Source organism: Camelus dromedarius, chromosome 36 (genome assembly GCF_036321535.1).
Source record: "Camelus dromedarius isolate mCamDro1 chromosome 36, mCamDro1.pat, whole genome shotgun sequence".
Taxonomy (NCBI): domain Eukaryota; kingdom Metazoa; phylum Chordata; class Mammalia; order Artiodactyla; family Camelidae; genus Camelus; species Camelus dromedarius.
Genome location: NC_087471.1, coordinates 9,364,114 through 9,387,005, shown reverse-complemented (window position 1 = coordinate 9,387,005; position 22,892 = coordinate 9,364,114). Strand labels below are relative to the sequence as shown.

The window sequence follows — 22,892 nt, the reverse complement described above, 5'->3', positions numbered from 1 at the left end:
GTTGTCAGCCCGACCTTTGGAGTAGCACTGAATTTCAGGTCCCACTCATTCTTAAGATTGTCAGTACAAACCAAACTCGCAACTGCAGAGCCCGGGAGCGGGGCAACCCCGACGCAGCTTTTCTCTGCTTCCACATCCTCCTCTCCCACTCCAACCATCTCCAAGCCCGTGGCTCGGTGCTCTCCCCTCCGAGGATGGCTCTGATCCCATAGCTGAGCAGAAGCCAAGGACCACAGACATCAAAAGGACGGGTCTCTTGACAGTTAAACACAACCTGATGCAGGGCTTGTAGTGACTCCTTCCAAGTCAGCAGAGTAACCTCTAGACCAACCGAGCCATCCTAAGCCAGCCCTCTTGTCTGGACTGGGAACACGCACACACGTTTTAAATTTACTATGAACGTCAAGGCGGCACACCTGTGCCACGTGCTCCCACAACTCCCTCAAATCAGTTCGGCGATACCTACGTGCCTCTCTGCGTAATCAAATAACTAATCCCAGAAACAGATGCAGGCCAGGCTGCCTGTCCACCCACACTGACAGCATCACCTGGGTTCGGGCACGCAGGCTGCTCCAGGACCAAATCGCACAGCGCACATCATGCTGGGAGGGTCCCTGCAGGCCACGCCTGGGTGGCTCCTGGAATAGGCTCCTTCTCTCGTCACTCTTCTATTGCTGCCGAGGAAAATCACAAAAGAGCTCCAAGCTGCTAGAGTTAGAGTCTCATTTTATTTTATTTTTTTTACAAAAATCCAATGTAAGACCATTGTGCTCATGACTGGAAAAGGGGTGGGGTGGATGGACATGGCATGGGTATCAGAGAGCTAACCCCTTCCAAACGCCATCACTGCAAACAGGAGCTCCCCGAGTGCACACCCAGGCCGGCAGCCCCTGCAGCACCCACCCCTACGCGCCAAGAAAGGACCCCACTGCCTCAGTGCACAGGCCCTGGCTCGAGCTGCAGTCCACACAGACGGAGGGCCACTGCACAGGTGCAAAAGCTCAGAATGGCCTGATCAACACCTTGAGGAGGCTCCCCCTTCGGTGGGCACCCCCTCTTGGTGAAGAGCGAACTGGCCAGCTGGAGGTCAAGAACGTGCTGGGCCCCGGGAGCAACGACTCGGCGACAGGTGTTAGCAGGACAGCCCAGGAGGCCCACGCGTGTCTGCAGGGCGGTTCCGTGTTCCAGGGAGTCAGGTGGTGCAGGTGACATCTGGCTTCCCGAGGTGACCGATCAGCATCGATGGCATTCTAAGCCTGGACCTGGGCCTCTCCCTAATCCAACTTGCAAAAAGCAACAGCCCTCCTCTGGGAGACCTAACCAAGCCCCCAAAAGCTCTGACCACCCTGCCTCTTGCCGTGAGAAGTATCCTTTAAGAACATGGCCAGTGTCCATCACAGCCTGCTGTCCGGAGTCCTTCAAGTCAGTGTCCCGTTCAGATCCAAAGAGTGCTGTCCTCGTCTGTGCTCTGACATCACTGCCCTCCCTGCAGTGCACTCTGGGGTCATCCGTAATCCTAGGCCACTCAGCTGCTCCTGGATCTGCCCACAGCGCTCAGGGACCCCACGCTCTGGCTCCTCACACAGCCGGCTCCTTCCTCACCAGGCCCACCCAGAGGAGCTCCTCACATTACAACAGACAAGATAAAAATAGCAGCCACATATATAGCTCAAAACACCACACTCTTTGGCTTCCCAAAGGGAAGAAGGCTACTGCTACAAAGAATCAAGTCCAAAGTCAAAGAAGGGGTCATCAGAAAGTTAGGGCGAGGAGTCTGGACCCCTCCGCTGGGTTGCAGAGCAGCAGAGCCGTCTCCTAGGTGGCTGTCTCAGCAGGGGAACTGGGCAGAAGATGCCAGTGGGAGCGTCTAGAGGACAGGGTCCCCGTCCTGTCTGCTGACGGGGAGAGCCCCAGGTCAAGAGGCCCTACAGGTGGGTGTTACCTACAGGACAGAGCCTGCCTTCAAAATGAAACTTGAAGAGAACCCACCTGGTGCAGGCAGGTCAGAGGAAGATATGTTCCCCTGAAACAGAAGCACAGGACATCGAGGTCTGGGGAAGACAGAGCTGGCTTAAGGCATGTGCGTGCCCAGGGCAGACCTGAGCTTCCGATCGATCCGTCGTGGGAAACCTCCTAGACTCAACATCACTGGAGGAGTGGGGCCCAGAAATACGGTAGAGGTCACAGGCTAAACCCCTGCTAAACACCACCAACACCCTCTTCAGTTCCCCCACTGCTGCCATTACCAAAAAAAGAAAAAAATACATATAGCTTATTTCTGTTTTAGCCCAGGGAACAGAAATTTAAACCAGCTTTATGGGAGGTGAGTGCCTGTTACACTTCAGGCTGGATTTGAGCTTAATCCTCCCATGATCCTGGCACATACCACACCTCAGGGGGTCCTGGAACCAACCCAGCATTAGGGATCCAATAACTATAGGACGGAGGTCCAGACATGGGAGGAAGAGGAGGTGAATTTCACCAAGGATTTATCCCAAGGCAGGTGCCTTGCTGTGGATTTCCCGGCCAGCCGGGTGGGATTGCAAAGGATGCTCACTTGTCCTGCACCAGAGAGAGTAGGCTGACCCGCAACCACTCAGACCACACATGGAGTGCAGCCCCCAGGTTTCTGTTCTCTACATGAGAGAACCTTCAGGAAAGTCTGCAGCCAAAGCACAACAAAAAGGAGGGTCAAACAAAAAGCCATTTGGGGGTCTGTCTGCAGGTCTCAGTCCTTCCTCAGTCTTCTCTCAAACACGGGAGGGGAGAGAGCAGCGCAGGGACCAGGACAGAACAGCCCAGCAGTGAGCCTCAAACCTACCAAGTCCCGCAGAGGGGAGCCCGGCTGCCCCCTAGGTGCAGGTCCCCCACACCGAGGACTCGGCTGAGCAGACAACTCGAGCTACAGAGCGCCGCTGGCAATGGGGAAGGAACAAAGCAACAGGCCTGATCTCCTGGGAGGCCCTGGAAGAGCCATGCTCAGCCCTTCTCTTTCTGCACACACACGCCCCTGGCGAGGACGGAGATGACACTTTACAGATGAGCCAGATACCGTAAGGCCAGGATCCATTTCCACCAACACACAGACCACCTCAGTGGGTCCCTCACTTTGCGAGATGGGCAGAAATGTCAAACTCCCCTTCAAATATATATATATATGTATATGTATGTGAGTGTGTGTGCATATATACACACACACATATGTACACACGTGTGTATACACATATATGTATATAAACACACACATATAAATAAGCCTTGAATGGCAAAATCTGAAACTTTTTAAATAATAATAGTTGTTAGTGAATTTAAAAACCACAAACCAGCTGTCCTGGGCTTCTGAACCGTGAGAGTGACCCTGCAGTCCCCATGGTCCTCAGTGTGAGCTATCATCAGTGCCTGCGCAGGGAGCCCGGGGGAAGCTCGGACCGACTTCCGGGCCCAGTGTGGCCGACCTCAGGGGAAAGGCGGCCTCGCCCTCCCACTCTCCCTGCCGCCTCTCCCAGCAGAGGGTCGGAGCCACCTACCTGGTGGGCGTCCCTGAGGTCCTTCAGCGTCTCGGGACCTGGGGAGCCACCTCCCTCACTCTGCTCAGCCTCCCCACAAGCGCAGTGCCCCTAGATGAACTTGAAGCACTTGGTCTTGTCGTGGGGCAGGCGGGTCTTGAAGAGCACAGAGTCCACCCTGAACTGCGTGTACAGCAGGGGCATGTAGCCATACACCTTGACAAAGAAGTTGATACACTTGTGCCGCTCGTGAAAGTGGGAATCATCGTGGGACAGAGCCTGAGGGCATCCCGGGCATCGGAAGGTCCACCGTGAGGTCACCTGGGAGGGAGCAGGGAAGAAAGAGCAGAGGTGAGACTCCCGGGGGCTAATGCTGACAGAGAGCCGGCAGCTTAACCAACCATTTCCAACCATTTCCGTGGGGACGACCCCGACCCCGAGGGCTACTTTCACCTGCAGAGCAAGTCGGGAGCCCGAGCCCGGGGCTCTTCTGCCCCACGCGTATCTACATCACTGGTAAGGATGTGCTGCGCAAACGGCCCGCACTTCACAGACACCAAAAACCAGTAACTCCACTCCTGCTACTTATCTTGGAGGCAAGAAGTGGGTATGAAATTGCTCATTTCATCAATGTTTTCACTAGCAAAATACTGGAAAACTCCCCACCAAAAGGGGACTGCTTAAATACTTACTAAATACTGCCCATCTATTTTTTTTAAGTCTAAGAAAGCTATATTTAAAGACGTGGGAAAGTGGTCATATCGTTGTTTAGCAATTATTATTATGGTGAAATTTCAAGTGATTAGACAAGTATGAAAAATATTGTAAGTTTCACTATCAACAACACGGCAGGCCAAATAAGGTAAAAACTCCTCAGGACAGAACCCTGAAAATGCAGCATAAATATATATAAACCATCTCTTTAATAGTATAGTTGAGCCTGTAATGAAAGAAATGAAATCCTCAGAGGCCTAAGTAATGAAAAGGCCTGACTCCAGTGAGACAGCCAGGAGCTGTGGTTTTTATGAGGTTGGGGAGGCAATGGTCATGAAATCAGGTTGAAGACTTTTTGCAGCCCTGGGACCCAGTGGATGGCTGCGTGGGCAGGAGGCAGCCCCGCGAAGAGAGATGGTGACGCACCGTTTCCTTCTCAGTCTGAGTTCTATGTGGAGAGGAAACTCGGCCTCTGAGAACTTACAACCACAGCTGGCCCTCACACATCTGAGGCTAGAATTTCTGTTACCTCTGTGTCCTGAAAAACCCCAGTATGCTCATTGAGCTTACACAGGTCCCAGGCGGGCAGTGAGCCCAGGCACACGGAGAGGCAAGTGCAGGCCCTCCCGGGTGTCAATTCAGGACTCAAAGAAGAGCCCTCAGCAAAACTGCAAAGAGTATGACCTCACAACCCAAAGTCACAAAAGGGGCGAGTCACGTGAGGGAGAAGCTGCAGAAACAAACAACAGAAGCAAGACCCCCAAACACTGCAGAATAGGATTATCAGACACTGACTATAACAATAAATGTGTATCATATGTACAGTGAGCTTTCAAAGTTTGATGGAAGAAACGAGGGACCACAAAAGTCCTAATGGACACAAAAAAGAACACACACATCTCCCCCCACCCTCCCCTCTGTCTCCTCCTGTGCTGGGCACTAAATGGGGCTTTGGAACCTTTCACCTGCTGTGCTCCGTTCTGCTCAAGCTCACTTGTGGAACGTGTTTTATATTTATCCTTGTTTACCAAAGACCTAATGTTGGCTTGGAGGCATCTCGTTCGCTCCCACATCCCCAGTTAGTGAGCATCCGGAGGAGGGAGTTGCCGGGCATAGATCAGTCTGGGTTTGTTACGTGTCTGGCTGCAGAGGAACTACCTCTAAGCTCTCCGTGGTCTCGTGGTCTCGTGGCCCCGTGGTCCCTGCCAGGGGGCCTTTGTAGAGAGCGATCCTCTCTTAAGGGCTCGTCGGGGAACAGGTGTAACTTGTCAGGCCTCATTCCGCGTGTCTGGCCCGTGCCCTGGGCGTGGACTAGTTATGCGGAGTGAGCAGGGGGACCCTGGGGCTCCCAGCAGCCTTTCTGTCCCAGAGAACCACGGAATATGTTCCAATCCAGGAACCAAGAGTTCCCGCCCCTAGGCTTGCAGGCAGTTTTCTCACATGTGGCTCTTTGCTGTGTTCTGTATTATCTTCTCCCTGACCATTCTAGTTTAAAAGGAAAAAAAAAAAAAGACTGAGCAAAAATTAAGGAAATCTGAATAAAAGACAGACTTTGGTAATATAAAATCTATCAATAATGATTCATCAATTGGGACAACTGAACTAAAGTAAGATGTTAATACCAGAAAACTGTATGGGGGCAGATGAGAATGTACTACCTCAGTAACTTCCCTGTAAGTCAGTCCATCATAATATAGGAAGTTTATTTTGAAGCTACACCATCCCAGTGTTCAGGGATGCATGCTTAGGTGATAAAAGCAATCATTTCCCAGGACGGCTGTAGCAAATTACCACAAACTCAGTGACCCAAAAAAACAGAAATTTGTTCTGTCACAGCCCTGAGGCTTTAAGTCTGAAACCAAGGTGTCTACAGGCCCATCCCCTCTCCGCAGGCTCCAGGAGACCATCTGTTCCAGGCCTTTCTCTCGGGTCCCAGCGTTGCCGGCAGTCCCCGCACTCCTTGGCTGGTACACGCTCCACCCTCTGCCTCCGTCACTGTGTGACCGTCTCCCCTTGAGTGTGTGTGTCTCTGTGTCTCTTCTTACAAGGGCACCAGTCACACTGGACTGAGGGCCCACTCTACTCCACTGTGACCTCATCTTAACTTGATTCCATCTACAAAGACCCTACTGCCAAATAAGGTCACATTCACAAGTGCAAGGGTTAGGATGTGAACATACTTTTGGGGGGGGGGGCGTAGTCATAATAAACAGCCTGCCCTCTGGCTTCCAAAATTTTATGACCTTCCCCCATGCAAAATACATTCATCCCAGCATCTCTTAAAAGTCTTAATCCATTCCAGGATCAACACTAAGTCCAAAAATCTCATCTAAATATAATCAACTCAGAAAGTCCCAAATCTCTTTTAAATCACCTACACTGGATACGGTTAAGACTCAATATGGTCCATCCTAGGATAAAATCCCTCTGTATCTGTGGACACGTGACTCCTGGAGAACAAGTTATCCGCTTCAGACACACAATGTGAGACAGGCATATGAGAGACATTCCATTTCAAGAGACAGAAACAGGCAGGAAAAAGAGGTCCAGGGTCCCCAAAAGTCCAAAACCCAGCAGGGCGAATCCCATTAGATTTCAAGACCTGAGAGCAATCCTCCCTGTCCTCCTGGACTGCGAGGGAAGCCGCCCTGTGAAGGTGGCGCCACTCTCTGGAACCAAGGAGACGGGGGTTCTGGCGCTGGGCCCACACCCACAGGCCCTGGCCAGCAGCAGCCCCCGGATTCTGAGCTGTTCTTCCCATCACTCGAAGTAAGTAACACATTCTCAGCCAAGTAGCTCCACCAGCCCACTTGCTGCTGGTAGGATCCCAGAAGTTCCACATCCTCCCTTCATTTCATCCTCTGTCCCTTCGGTCAAGCTTGCAGTGTTTGAGCTCTGGAAGCTGGACGTCAGAAATCATGTGCTCCCTGAAGGCTCCGGCAGAACTGGTTCCATGCCCTTCTCTTTGGAGATCCCAGCCAGGCTCACGTGCACGTCACTCGGACCTCTGCCTCCACGGTCACTGGTGTTCTCCCTGTGTGTCTGTCTCTGGGTCTCTTCTCCAGTTCTTGCGACAAGACACCAGTCATGCTTGATTAAGGACTCATCCAACTCCAGTCTGACTTCATTTCAACTTGATTACGTTCGCAAAGACCCTATTTACAATTATGATTACATCCATAGGTACTGGGGTTCAGGCTCAAACGTATCTTTTGGGGGGGATACAATTGAACCCACAACAGTGGCTAAAACTGGGGGTGAGGAAGGAGGCTGTGACTGGGAGTGGCAGGAGCTTCCAGGGTCCTGACACCCCACGTTTAATAGGTTGTTTTATAATAATTAAGCTATGCACTTAAATTTTATGCCTTTTTCTATATGAGCATTATATATTTTACAATTTAAAAGTTTGAAAAAAATAAAGAAAATGAAGAAACAAGCAACCTGAAAATCATTAAAGAAACAGAATCTCCAGTTTCGTACCTTCACACAAAGGACATGCAAAGCCCCAAAAGGTATCAGAGGTGAGTTCTACCAAGCCTTCTAGAAAAGACAGTTCCAATTGTGCACAAACTCTTCCATAATAAAGAAAAAAAGAGGGGAACATGCCCCAACTCATATGAGACTAGATACAATTTTCATACCAAAACCAGAAATAAATACTAAAAAGGGAAATTATGGGCCCACTTACCCATGAACACTGATCCAAGTATTCTAAATAAAATACTAGAAAACTAAATACAGAAATTTACTTATAAAAAGAATTGTGACCAAATGTGTTTATCCAAAGAAAACATGAATGTCAACACCAGAGATTACAGATAAAACAGAGGACTGTATCAACGGATAATAAGGTCACTCAATAAAATTTAAAAAATCATTCACAATTAAGATTCTAGCAAACTAGGAATAGAAAGAAAAGTCAATAAGCTAAAATGTAAAGCAAACATCACAGCTAACAGCATACTATTTAAAGCATTCCTTTAAATAAAACCAAGATGCCCACTGTCACCATTTCTATTAATGCTGTACTGGGTGTCCGGGCGACTATCGTAAGAAAAAATAAAATAAAATGGCTTATGAGGATTAGAAAGGAAGAAACAATACAGTGCCTTGCACGAGGGATGTATGACTGTCAACACAGAAAACGGGTATCAATCAACAAGAAATTTTAAATGGAGTTTTAGCAAGTTTTCTAGATATAAGAAACAAAAATAAATAGTTCTATAACAACGAAAGAAAACGTAACTTTTGGAAAATATTTATAATAGCAACAAAATACATAGAGTACCTAGAAATAAACCTAAAAAGATGTTCAAAGACCTCTACTGGAAAATTATCATGGAACTTTATAGCTTGGCGATCTTATAATACGCCATATTTTTAAAGATATCCATTTTCCCCATTTCACCTACAGATTCAATTCCTATCAAAATTCCAACTCTGTGTGTACGTGTCCGTCTTAACAAGCTGATGATTACAAAATTTATGTGGGAGAAAAAAGGGCCAAGAATAGACAAGACATTCAAAGTACAAGATTAACAGACAGGACTTGTCTTAGCAGATATAAAAAATAATTCTAAAGATACGACAATTACTGTGGTTTTGGTGCCTGAACAAATTGGATCAACAGACCAGAATAAAGAATCCTTAAAGAGACCCAAGTACACAGAGTCACCTGATCAGTGACAGGCCAGCACTGCAGATCACTGGATATGGATAAACTAAGTGTGCAATGAAAACTGCTTATGAGACAAAACTGAAATTGGGACCCTATCTCACAGCACACACAAAAATCACTTCCAGAAGGGTTCATGATTTAAATACAACAGGGCAAAACCTAAAACTTTCAGAAGAGTATGGGGGAGAGCATCTTTAAGACTTTGGGGCAATGGACATTAATAAATCATAGTTACAAGCATCAACACTGACTAAGCTCAAATTGAGTGTTTTTAAAAAAAAACTAAATGCAGAGGAATGCTTATAGTTTGATTTCATTTACACAAAGTTAAAAAAAAAGCCAATCATTTAGGGATGAATACATATGCGGGAAAACAATTTTTAAAGGGGGGAGGGGAAGGGAATTTAAAAAACAAAGTTCGGGATAGCAATTATCTATGGAGGGAAGAAGTAAGATGGAATTATGGACGTACACATACACCAGGTGGGGACTGAAAATGTGAAACTTCTTATGTTGAGCGTCATTTTCACTGTACAGGTGTTTGTTTAAAGAAGGAGTATATTCAAAGAGTTATATATGGCTATACATACATAAATAAGGTCCTTACCTAGCAAGTGAAAACACTTGCTACTAGAAAACACTTGCTACTACTGATTTAAAATACGTGAATGAAATATGCTTAAAAAGCGGGAAGAACATAAACAAGCACCAGTTTGTCAAAACTGACATTTTGCCCTATTTGTTTCAGATTACATATTTTTTTCTTCTTTTTTTTTTTAAGAAACAAGACATTGCAAATGGAGTTTATCCTTGTGTCACCCGCCCCGTTCTGTCCCTCTCCTGCTAGGTCATGGGGAACATGACCTTCAGTTGTACCTGATAAAACCAAACTCTCTTCAAAATAGATGTACCACTGTACACACCCACCAGCCAGGGTAACACCTGCAATTTCTGCACATCCTTACGAACGTCTGGTACTATCACACTTTCATTTTTGCCCATTGGATGGGCATAAACTATATCCCATTGTTTCACCTTACATTTTCCCTGATTATTACAGAAGCTGAGCATCTTTTTTTTATTATTTTTTTTAATATGGAGCTGCTGGATTGAACCCAGGACCTCGTGCATGCTAAGCACACACTCTACCCCTGAGCTGTATCCCCGCCCCCGCTGAGAGCGCTGAGCATCTTCCCACATGTTTATTAGTCATCTGGGTTTCCGCTTCACTGAACTGCTTTTCTATATAATTGACTAATCTATTGAGTACAATGCTAAATTCCAATTCGAGATTAGTGAAAATTAAAGATGTAACATTCTTCCCATTCATGTTCTGAACCCTCTGAATTCTGTCCATTTACACTGAGGAGTGAAGAGCCCCTGTATTAACAACTCAATAAACCCTAAGATGACCCTACTTGGTTGGTGGTGTCACCATCCCCATCTTACGGACGAGGACTCTGAGGTATGGTGAGTTACATCTACACGACTACAAAGTGAATCAGGTACGCACGCACCCCCGCCCCCGCAGGCAAGGGGACCCTCACCTTGATGGGGGGTTTCCGAGTGATGTGGGAGACAAGGAAGTTCATGGCAATGTCCTCACAGTTGATGTATTCATCCACCATATCTCGGATGGCCTGGGGCATCACGTAAGAATACAGGTAGGCATAATACTGTCAGAGGCAGAAAAGAATCACATACTTTGTTAGAGGCCACAGTTCTTTGGCTTTCAGCAAAAAGATGCAGGGGGCAGACAGGAAGTGTGCTGTGGGGGGAGGCTGGGTGTGGCAATCACCGGGAAGCACGACTGGCATTTAGGGAGTTGGGTCCAGGGATGCTCAACACCCTGCAAGGCAGATCTGCAGTGAGGAATTATCCCATCCAAGTTCCCATGATCACCCTCATTGAGAATCAAAATTTCATGGAAGCTCCTTGGCACCACAGTGATTCTGTGACAATATAAAGACTTATCAAATTAGGTCAGATACTAGTTCAGTTGAACATTCTACCTCTGACAAAGGCAATGAGGGATAAGTGAGGGGGAAGGCCTGGTTGTCGTCTCAGACCTCAGTAAGCCATTGAGCTGAGAAACATCCAATCCCTCAGTGCCTCAATGAGACTCCAGAGTCTCGTCACCTCTCTCCTGGCACCACCCACTCCCTGCTCCAAGCCACCATTGTCTCTTCCCTGGATTATTCATAATCTCCCCTAAATTGTCTCCCTGCTGCCATATTTTCTTCCCGACAGTCCGTTCTCAGGACAGCACAGTGATTGTGTTAAAACACAAGTGCAACTGATCACGTCCCTCCTTTACTCCAAACCCCTCTATGGCTTCTCCTCTCACCTCAGAGTAAAAGCCTAAGTTCTTCAATGCCCTGCAAGACCCAGAGTGGTGCGCCAGCTCAGACTTGGCAATCAGTGATGACTGCTAAATTTTCAAGGGTTTTGTGAGACTATTTAGGAATTTTGTGAGCTTGTTATAAAAAAAAAATAGCCATTATTAAAAATATAATTACATAAAATTAAGTTATATTAAACACCAATAAGTACCTGAAGCTTATCACTCCTCAACTAACTAGTTAATTCATTCATTTTACAATTACTTATTACGTTTTACTGTCATCCTGAGGTTATTTAAATCTATCATATCCGAATGGTGAAAATACTATACAACAGTAAGCAACTGCCCATGTCTTCCCAACTCCATGTTCAGTGACTCATGTTGATGACTTGAATTTAGTCATGGTAAGAATATTTACACCACAGAAACGGGCAAATGCCATAAAACAGGGCAATTGTTAATTGTGATATGTCGCAGTATTCTGATGATGAATGAATAGATGAGGTGCCCAATAAAATTGATTTATATATTTTATGACCTTAAATAGCAGAATATATATTGTAAAATAATAATAAAATTTTTGTATGGTGGTTTACTGGTTCTCTTGTGGCAAAGTACTTAAGAGATGGTGAACTTAAAATATGAATTATGTATTTTTCTTTTACAAAAAGGCATGTGATTAAAATCTGTTGCCCCGTTCAGTGGCCAGTGGTTGTCATCAGTATGCTAATGAGAATATGGATTAACCAAATACAATCCATATCTTCATCAAGGGAAAGGTGACGTTATAAGAAAAGAGAATTACCTTAAAAATAATGGAGAAAGCATTATGAAAATGAATGTTTAGAAGTATTTCCACTGTTATATGACTTTTTAAATGCCAAAAATCATTTTTTAAAACAGGAAAAAAAAACTTTTGTAACCTGTTTAAAAAATCTTTAGAACCTACTATAAAATATAAAAATATAACATCTTATTAGTTTGCTAAAAAAAAAAAAAAAGGCATCACAGAAATGGAAATTCTAGTCCAGTTTCAACAAAAAGTTACCGAACTGGTATATAAGTATCACAACCTAGGAGGCATGGCAATCAGGTATTTCTTCCAGGGACAGTGATTAAAACCAAGTATCACAAATACGTTTAATTTAAAATAAACCTCTGACTTACCATAACATACAGTGTCAAAAATCAAGATTTTCAAAAATAATAAACCACAGTCAATCATATTTTTCACTAAAATTTAAGAATTTAGTGAGAATATTACCCTTTTGAAACTTCATATTTATCTCAACCTTATAACTATTTCTACAAGTCTAGCAGTATACATATTATAATTTATCAATAAAAATACAAGTAAGTATTTGTGAGGGACCAAAATTTTTTATTGATAGGCACTTATCCTGGAATGAAAAAAAAAAAAAAAAAAAAAACACTTGACTGCTCCAGATCAGGAACGACCAACGTAACTGCTTTCAAGGGCCAAACAAGTAAGGCTGAAAAATAAGTGACATTTTAAAGAAATGGATGTAAGAAAGAGTGTTACCGGACAGTAAGCACAGATGCATCCACCTGCAGGGGATGGGCTATGCAGCTCCAGCTGGCGTCAAGAGGAGCCCTGCTCCAGGACACCTGACCTGCACTTTCACTGAGGTCCAGGTCCTTCTGTGAGATCCTGATTTTCAAAACCTGGTGGTGTATGGAATAGCACCAGGGAGCTAAATAAACATTTCTGTAGCCACAGAAGGCCTCAGGGCTGCTGGTTTGTAAATTCTGCTCTAGATTTTCAAAGAGAAAAAACCAAACAAACCTAAGCTTTATTAATAAATTATTTATTACCTGAAAGTAAAGGGGTCTGACTATTGTAATTTTTAAAAAACTTTTATCAAAGTGTAGTTGATTTACAATGTTAGTTTCAGGTGCACAGCAAAGCGATTCAGTTAAACATATACATACATATATAGGTATATATATGTATGTATTTATTTTCAGATTCTTTTCCATTATATGACTACTGTAATTTTTAAAAAGCAGTTAGAGACTTGACAAGGTAGACATTTCAGAGCAAGTGAATTCTCAGGGTGTGAGTGGGCACTGCTAAACCAGTGGCTCCTTCTCAAATGACCAGGGTGAGAATAAGCGCCTCCCAGACAGGGGTGAGTTCTCAGCCAGATGTTCTCCAATCCTACTGGCAGCTCCTCGCCCAGCCAAAGCCCCTCCCCAAGTTTGGAAAATAAGCACGAGGGCACCGTTCAAGAACAGGATGAGCTTATCAGCTTCACACATTAAGTTTTAAAAAGAAAAAAAGCAAGAGTATAATGACCTCTTAGGCTGGTTCAAAATGTCCCTGGTAAGACAATGTTTAAGGTTCTGAGGAGACTTGCAAGATGTCGCCATCTGGAATGGGAATTATATGAGGGACATAAGATCTGAGGGAGGTGGAGAGGAATGATGAGCTTTTGGGGGAAATTTTCAGTTTGAAGTACCAAAGGGACATACAGAGGATGTCCTGAAAACAATTACATATATGAGCACAGATCTCAGGGAAAGGCCAAGGCTGGAATATAAGGATGGAAATCACCAGCTGATAGATGCTAAGAAAAGCCACAAGATCTTGAGAGTACAAGGGAACACCTAAGGAAAACACAAAGAAGAGCACTAGTCAGAAGCTGGGGCCCTGGGATACTTCAACAATTATGGGGAGACAGCATGCTAGACGGGTCCTCCGTGAGGGCAATGACGTCGCCCAGAATGACAGAGGGCATGGAGTGGTGATCAGGACAACAGGCCAGGTGCCAACGTCTCTGATGACTGTGAAGGGATGATTAGGAGGCTGGAAGATGGAGCAACAAGACAGATGCCAGGAGCCTCGAATGAGATTTTACATGACAGCTGAGAAGTAATTGTCTAGAAGTGTCACTGATGAGCAGGGAAAATTCTCTACACCTTGCTCCGAAGTAGAAATCTGGGGAAATGAGCATCTTCAATCACTGTCCCTGGAAGGAATACAGGAGCCAGCTAAAGGGGAAGCACTGTTCTCAGAGAAAGGTCAGGTTTCAATCAGATCAAGGAGACAAAGGAGCTATCCTGCGAAGTAGGGGGGTGTAGGCAACGTGGCTCTCTCAGAATAGGGGTTCTTCAGAGCCCAGAGGGGATGACCTGGGAGGGAAGGTACAGAGCAGCACTATCCAACAGAAATATAATGTGAGTCACCTGTGTCATTTCTAACTTTTGTTTTTTTTCTTTTAACTGTTTCCTCCCTTTTCTACTTTTTGGGTTTTCCTTTCAGTTTTTTCTTTCTTTTAACATACACATTTTTTTCCTTTCTTTTTTTTTTTTTTTTTTTTTTGAATTTTTTTAGTGGGGGGGATTAGGTTTATTAATTTTTTTAATGGAGGTACTAGGGATTGAACCCAGGACTTTGTGCATGCTAGGCACGCACTCTACCACTGAGCTATAACCTCCCTTCCTCATTTTAAATTTTCTAGTAGCCACATGTTTAAGAAATAAAAATAAATAGTACAACTAATTAGTAATATATTTTATTTAACCCAGTGTGTCCAAAATAACTGCATTTTAACATACAATCAATATAAAAAATTACTAATAAGATAGTTTACGCTTTCCTTCACACTAAGATTTCAAAGTCTGGTATATACTCTACACTTACAGTACATCTCAAAACCGACCAGTCACATTTCAAGTGTTCAGTAGCCACGTGTGGCCAGTGGCTGCTTTACAGAAGAGATGAGAGGTAGAGGGAAGATGAGTCAGGAGTGAAAAAACAGAAGAGTTCAGCAACCACAATACAGGAGAGGAGTAATGACTGGAAGGATTTGCATTCTGGATACTCAATGAAAATCAGGATGTGAGGCAAGGTGAAAGTTAAAAGCTCTAAGGAATCAAACAGAACTTGCAAAGCCCCAACAGACAGAGGCTGTGGTAGGGCCTCGGGTAACAGTGATTAGCCTGAGTCAGAAGAGGGCTAGGTTCAGCCTTCTGTTGGCCAGGCCATGTCTGAATGACAGTGTAAATGTGGACAATGTTTTGGCCCAATGCTCTCAGTTTTACAAAGGGAGAGCCAATGACTAGAAGGATGAACTGATTTTCCTAATTGGCGTATGTGCCATTACACAGGCAGCCTTCTCATCCTGACTTTTTATTCCAAAGTTGCTCTAATCATCTTGATCACTGTCTTTAAAAATAGAAATAACTTAATTCCAGCATAGAAGGGACATATTAGGAGAGCTATCTTTAAAGCAGCATTTCACGACCACACAAAGGCTCACCTCCACCAAGCTCATGCCAATCTTACCAAGCTTTTTCTTACCTTGTGAAAGAAGGCAGCACCTGTCAGCACCATGGACAGCTCACAGGAGTAGTTGGAGTTGTAGAGCCAGGACTGATGAGGGATGTCCCACGCATGGTAACGGCCAGGGAAACCCACAATGCGGTCCCGTGCTTCCCTCCACACCCTCAAAAAACAAGTATATGCACACACCTGAGTAGAGAGCTCTAAGGTTATCAGAAACGTTTAAAATTACCACCTCTATCTGGCAGGTCTGGCCCTTTGGGCTGTTACTTTTTTCCTTTTTAAACAATTTTTACATACCAAATCAATCACAAGCCAAACAGGATAAAAACAAACAAACAGTGTTACCCATAGCTTCCTTAATAAGCACCTGCTAATTGATCCTCTAACTTCTGGCAGCCAGCATCTTTCCAGCCCTTACAAAAAGAATAAGCTGGAATAACATGGAAAGAATTTAAGGATCTAAAGATTAAAGGATCTAAGGCATTAAAAGAGTCTCCAGAATGGGGTAAGTAGAGGTAATCTGCTAAGAAGCAGGAAGGAGGTAATTTTAATATATATTTATTGTTATTCTTATTTCTTTAAAAAAAAAAACAGGTTTATTTTTAATGAGTATGACATATTAGCAACAGTAGATTTGATTCGAAGTCAATTGTACTAATTAATATGAATCGATAGATAGAAACATAAAGGAATACTCATACAACATTGATGAAGTGCCAGTATCAGACAGCAGCTTCAAATCCACAGTGGTGGTTAGATGTGAAATGAAATTTTAATTGTCTTAAGAAGCAAACAATTAGGAAGGTAGACCCAATAATAACATGTATGCCGTGGAAGCCAGTTGCTACAAAAAAAGGTTGACTGCATACTTAACTTTATGTTAGTACTTTATGTTATGTACTTTATGTACACTGCATACTTAATTTCACTTTTACGGAGGGTACACCAAAAAAAAGACCACCAGTCTAACCACAGGAGACTGCTGCCTAGAGTAAGGTGCAACAGTCTTAATTCCTGAGGTAGACACCTGCACATAAAAAGAAGTGGTCTACAGAACTGTACAAATGAAAGATTTATAAATGCAAGAAACAGAGAATTCAATGATTCCAGGATAAAATTTTATAACATCCTCAAATTTATAGGTAAGGTAAGGTAGAACAAATAAAATCAGCAACCCAGTTTCACAGGCTAAAACAGTAGAGCTGAACGCACTTGTGTGCCCCAGCATCCTACAGCCCAGCAGAGCGCTTTGGCAGTCCCGTCAGCAGTGAACCATCACCTCCCCACTCCACCCCACCCCCCAACAGAGATTTAAACTACCTGAGAAACTCCCTCATTATCTACATGGAACTTGTAGGAACTAATTCCTAAGACACCTAAGATTTCATTTCAAAAGAGTTCCTCTTCTATTAAGTTTGAAAGTGGCTGACCTAGTCCAATAGGTAAGAAATTTCTATCACAAACATAGCAGCTTTCTAGATGGGCTTTTAGCCACATCCTGCCCAAATTCCTACATCTATCCTGATTTTTCTCCTAAGACTGACTCCCAATTACCAATCTAAAAATCTGTAAAATGCTTTCATAATACATCTTGATATTTATAGAATTTAATGATTGCTAATAAATGCCCACGGATATAACCAAATGTTGTATCAGTACTCCTAAAAATACTGATCTGCCTGTTGATCCTACTAGTCCTGAAGTATCAGCAAGAAAGAATGGGAAAGTGAGTATTTCAATCATCAGATCTGGCTGATTTAAACTAGCATAATGTAGACAGTTTTTAATAAGGCAGAATCTCATTTGCTACATGATATCAAAAGGTGACATATCTGATTTGTAAAAGCTGTTGATAGCCAACTAGGTGTTAATTATCTATTAAATAATAAGGAAAAAAATCAATGAGGAAGCTGAAGTACCAGATAAATGCAAGTAAAGGCTTAAATAAATCCCTGGGATGATGCACCAAGAGTTTTAGATAGTGAGGTCCCAGCGGGTATCTGAAAAGTTAGGCATTTAGACGTATCAATATAAATTTACATATAAAAGTGCTACACATAAGCAGTTCCTTAGCATTATATTCAAACTTATGGTGCACTAAATATTTTTAACCTACGTGCCACAGCATAGATTTTGGTATACCTTAGCTTTAATAAATTATTTTTTAAATGTGTTAATGTCCTAATTACCTACACACTGTGTTAGGAAAAAAGTTTCGAAGTTAATTTTATAGCTCAAATTTGAAGAAAATTCACTGGATAAATCCAACTTCACCAAACAACAAAAGAGAAATGTTTAAATAATGAAATCAAAATACTATTCCACTGAAGAATATGAATCACAAGTAATATTCTTCTGTTAACATTTCAAATTTAAAGCACCTTTGAAATAAATGCATCAACTCAGCCTTCTCATGGTATGAACTTTGGCACATCATTTACCACATCACTTCCATATTAGTACAATCAGTTAAGTTAAAAAAAAAAATTGGCAACCCAAATACTACATATTTTAAACAAAGATGATGTATTTTTGTCCAAGTCTCATGAGACTCAAAATAATTTTTTAATGAGTTACCTGAATGAAGCAAAAAATCATGTTATTATTAATGTTTAATGTAAAACTGATTTTCTGATCTTTAAAACTTAGGCAAATGGTTTTGAATAAAGATCAGAATATTTAAAATATTCATTACATTAAAGTAACATGGACTTTGTCACACAGAGACATTCTTATCCCTGTTGGTTATATTTCCATGATTCTCCCTCTGGTTCATTAACAACCAAAAGATTTGAAATGCAGTAAGAAAAAGTGTAAAATCAAATCATTAAAAAAATGTATTTAAAAAATAAGATGAGATTTTGCTTCCCGGCTATCTAAAACAGCAGTTTCTTTTCCAAATCCCATGCTTCTTGTATTATGATGATATGTAAGCCTTTTCCTCCTCTCCAAAATAAAGTATTTCAGGAACCTGTACCAAACTGTGGTAAAGGAAAAGGCTTTTGTAGCTCCCTTTGGAAAAGAAAGCTCACAAAGCAGAGCCATGAAGTATACAGAAAAAGATGAACAATAGAGCCAGTGGTGGAATTCAGAAGTTCTGGGTCCACGATAAGAGACACTAGGATCCAGGAAGAGAAATCCACCTTCCTCTCCACAATCCCATCCTTTCTCATAAAGCTGACACTATCGCCCTTTTTTTTTTAAAATGAAGTTTACTGAGATATAAATCACAAACCATAAAACTCACTCACTTAAAAACATTAAAAAACTCATTGGGTTTTAGTATATTCACAGAGCTATGCAACCATCACCACTATCTAATTTCAGAATATTTTCATCACCCCAAAAAGAAACCCCATAACCATTAGCAGTCACTCCCCACATCCCCCATCCTTAGCCCATGGCAATCACTAATCTACTTTCTGTCTCCGTGGATTTGCTTGTTGTGGACATTTCGTACAAATGGAATCATATATTATATGACACCTTCAGTGACTGGCTTGTTTCACTTAGCCTGTTTTCAAGGTTCACCCGTGTTGTAGCAGGTATCAGTATTTCACTCCTTTTTGTTGCCAAGTAATATTCCATTGTATGGATATATTACATTTTGCTTATCCACTCATCACCTGATGGATTTTTGGGTTGTTTAAATGTCTCTTGTTATTGTTTTTTCTGACAACTGATTTTTTTTGGTGTGTAGCAAAATGCACACAACATAAGACTTACCATTTTGATCATTTTCAAGTGTACAGTTCAACAGCATTAAGTATATCCACACTGTTGTATGACCATCACGACCATTTACCTCCAGAATTTCATCTTCCCAACCTGAAACTCTAACCCATTAAACATTAACTCTGCATTCTTGCCTTCCTCCAGGCCCTGGCAACCACCATTCTGCTTTCTGTCTCTATTAATTTGACTACTTTGGATGTCTCATATAAGTAGAATCCGTAATATTTATCCTTTTGTGTTGTTCATACTCATTGATTCTTAAGAATAATGCTACTATGAACATTCATGCACTGCTTTTGTACAGATGTTAACATTTTCAGTTCTCTTAGGTCTCCTTTGTTTCATCAGTCCCTTAAGAACATATTTGTCTCTTTCTTTGCTACAGAAGCTGAAGTCAGCCAAGATCCATATTATCTTTTGCCAGAGGCAGGATTTCTTGTTATACCTGCCCTTTCCTCTTGAACCTCGGTCTGTTTCGCTCCCATTCAGGTGAAATAAGCAAATTGGGGAGGAGAAAGAAAGATTTTAGGTCAATGGATACCCAAACAAATTAGAAAAAAATCAGAGTTTGGAAGTAGAGCCAGAGATAATTTGCCAGTGATATTACCAGAGGCTAATCAAATTTCCAATGATTAAGAAACTCTCACAACTCAATAATAAAAAGACAAAGGATCTGAACAGACATTTCTCTGAAGATGCAAATGGTCACTAAGCACATGAAAAGATGCTCAATATCACTGTCACAGGCATCCCATTATTCTTTCACCACTTGGGAATCTGTTGACAAATGGAAAAGATCAAAAGTCTTCCTAAATCAAGAGCCACAGAAGATAGCAAATGCCAGTTATCTTAATAAGCCTCAAACTCATCAAAGCAGGGCCCCTTATCTAATCATTCTTGGATCTAGAGATGACTGGCAATTCTCCTGTCAACATCCCATGACTGTTCACAGCCCCCAGTCCTTTAGCCCACTCTGCACTGCACCACCTCCCCCTCCTTTCCCCGCCACCGTCAACAGCCACAACTGCGACGGCCAAAGACCACTTCTGGAATCATCGCATGGCTTTTTCCCTTTTCATCAAAACCAGTAGAGAGAGCTGGCTACTTATTATCACGGTACAAAGGAGCATATTCCAGTGGGATTTTTATCACAGCTAACAACAGACTCTTGCCTCAAAATATAGTAGGTGGAGGAGGTCAAAGGAAATGAGAGGCTGGGTGAGGGAGAGGAAGAACGGATGTTCTTAAGTTGTCAGAAATGGGTCCCATAATTCTTTATAGACGGATCTAAGACAAATACAGCACTAGAGCTGCCACTCCTTTCAACTGAGCACCTGCACTTACCCGCTTAAACCAAAGGAAGCCTGCGAGCCAGGGGTCAGTCAGGTCAGGCTTTCCGTGACCAAAACAGAAGCACAGAGAACAGTTCTCCAGCCTGGATCTATACTTAATTTGAACAAGATCTCCAAGGAAACCTAGTCCAGTGCTCCTCAAACTATCTGTGGTGAAGAAGTAATTTTTCCCATGGCTTACTGTGGATTCATACTTTTATAAAATACAGTAAAAATGAATTTCATGGTTTCTGAAATATGACACCAAAAGCACAAGTAACCAAAAAAAAGAGACAAATTGGACTTCATTAAAATGAAAAGTTTTTATGTTTTGAAGGACACCATCAATAAAGTGAAAAGACAACCCACAGAATGGGAGGAAAAAACCACAAATCCTACCTCCAGTAAGGAACTTGCGTCTAGAAAATATAAAGAACTCTTACAGCTCAATAACAAAAGACAACCCAAGTGACAATGGGCAAAGGATCTGAACAGACATTTCTTCAAAGAAGATATATAAATTGTTACTAAGCACATGAAGATAGCCAGTATCATTAGTCATTAGGGAAATGCAAATCAAATTTGCATTATATTGAATGACCACTATACTGAAACACAACTTCATGCCCAGCAGGATGACTATAAATAAAAAATGGAAAGTAACAAGTGTTGACAAGGATGCGGAGAAATTGGAACTCTTACACACTGCTGGTGCAAGACAAAACGGTGCAGCCTATTTGGAGAACATTCTAGTAGTTCTTCAACATGTTAAACAAAGAGTTACCATACGATCCAGCAACTCCACTCCAAGGGCTATATCTAAGAGAAAGGAAATGTTCATACAAAAACGTGTACATGAATGTTCATAGCAGCATTATTCATAATAGCCATGAAGCAGAAATGACCCAAATGTCCATCAGCAGATAAATGGATCAACAAAATGTGTGCTTCCATACAAAATGACAGAAGTACTAACAGATGCTACAAGATGGATTAACTTTGAAAACACCATGTTAAGTGAAAGAAGCCAGTTATAAAAAAGCACAGATTAAATGGTACCATTTATATGGAATGTCCGTAATAGGCAAATTTACAGAGAAACAAAGTACATTAATGGTTGCCAAGGGCTTACAGGGGTGCAGGAAAATGGGGAAGGACTGCTAATGGGCACAGGATTTCTTTTGGTGGTTATGAAGACTTCTAAAATAGATTATGGAGATAGTTGCACAACTCTGTAAACCACTGAATGGTACACTTAAATGAGTGAACTGAATGTTGTATGGATTATATTTAATCAATGTTACCCAAAAATGAATTACAAGAAAAATGTTCACACTCGGATGTCATGGTAAAGGTCAAATTGTTTTAAAAGTTTCTAAGTGCCTACCCTCAATTTTTGTTCCCTCCTTACTGTGGACAGGTAATAAACTGTCCAGGGGCCAGCATACCAGTCCAGGACACCCTTTGATTAGCCCTGACCTACTACATTCTCTTATCTGTACTATTCCCTCAAAGTGGGATATTTAAGCCCAATAAGAACTACTAAATTCCAAAAAACAGAATAGTTTAGTGGCTGAGTGGAAGTTCTGGAATCAGACAAACCTGCATTCGAATTCCAGCTTGGCCAGTTATTTTCAGGCTTTGTGGTTCTGCTCTCTTGGATATCAATTTACTCCTAAGTAAATGGAGGCAACTACAACTTAAATCATCAAATTTTAGGAGGACTAATGAGATAAACCAGTCAATGTGCCCCGCTAGACGCTGGCACACAGTATAGGTTCGACACATGTCATGCATTATCACCACCATAACCTCCTATTCCTCCTCCTCTCTTTCCTCTTGGGTCTTTGCTCCCAACCCCGTCTTTATCAAATCTTCCAGGCCCTGGGATCTTGGCACTGCTCCACTGCCCCAATGCTACACATCCCCACTTTGGACACTGAGCACTGCTGCCACTGCTGATGTGCGGTGCCAACAAGCAGGCTGAGTGGGGCAGGGATGAGAGGGGACCATGCAAAAGGGCTGAGGGGGCTGTGGGAGCTGGAGAGGGAGCTCCCCGGGGCTCCCACAGTGACGAGCAACACGTTGCTTCTGCCTGCCTGGGAGTTACTCCCCACTCCTCCCAACACAAGAGCCTCCATTCCCTTTAGGGAACTACCCTTTGCCTCCACTCTCAGTCCACGTGGTTTGCAGGTGGAGGAGGATCTACTCGCAGCTCCAGGGGCAGGCAGGTGACCCAGGGCCAGCCAACCACAGAATTCCATCTCCCTAG

General features: G+C 42.9%; 1 protein-coding gene across 4 annotated transcripts in view; it reads right to left on the bottom strand.

Moving 5' to 3' along the window:
• Positions 1 to 714: 714 nt before the first annotated feature.
• Positions 715 to 22,892, bottom strand: part of EXTL3 (exostosin like glycosyltransferase 3) — an 88,276-nt gene continuing 66,098 nt past the window's right edge. For all 4 annotated transcript variants that reach the window (XM_010995335.3, XM_031442151.2, XM_031442149.2 and 1 more), the window contains exons 4-6: positions 15,570 to 15,714; positions 10,446 to 10,574; positions 715 to 3,827 (exon numbers count right to left, since the gene is read on the bottom strand). In XM_010995335.3, coding sequence (XP_010993637.2) covers positions 3,618 to 3,827; positions 10,446 to 10,574; positions 15,570 to 15,714 — 484 coding nt within the window. In that variant the 3' untranslated portion in view covers positions 715 to 3,617. The remainder of the gene's footprint in view (positions 3,828 to 10,445; positions 10,575 to 15,569; positions 15,715 to 22,892) is intronic.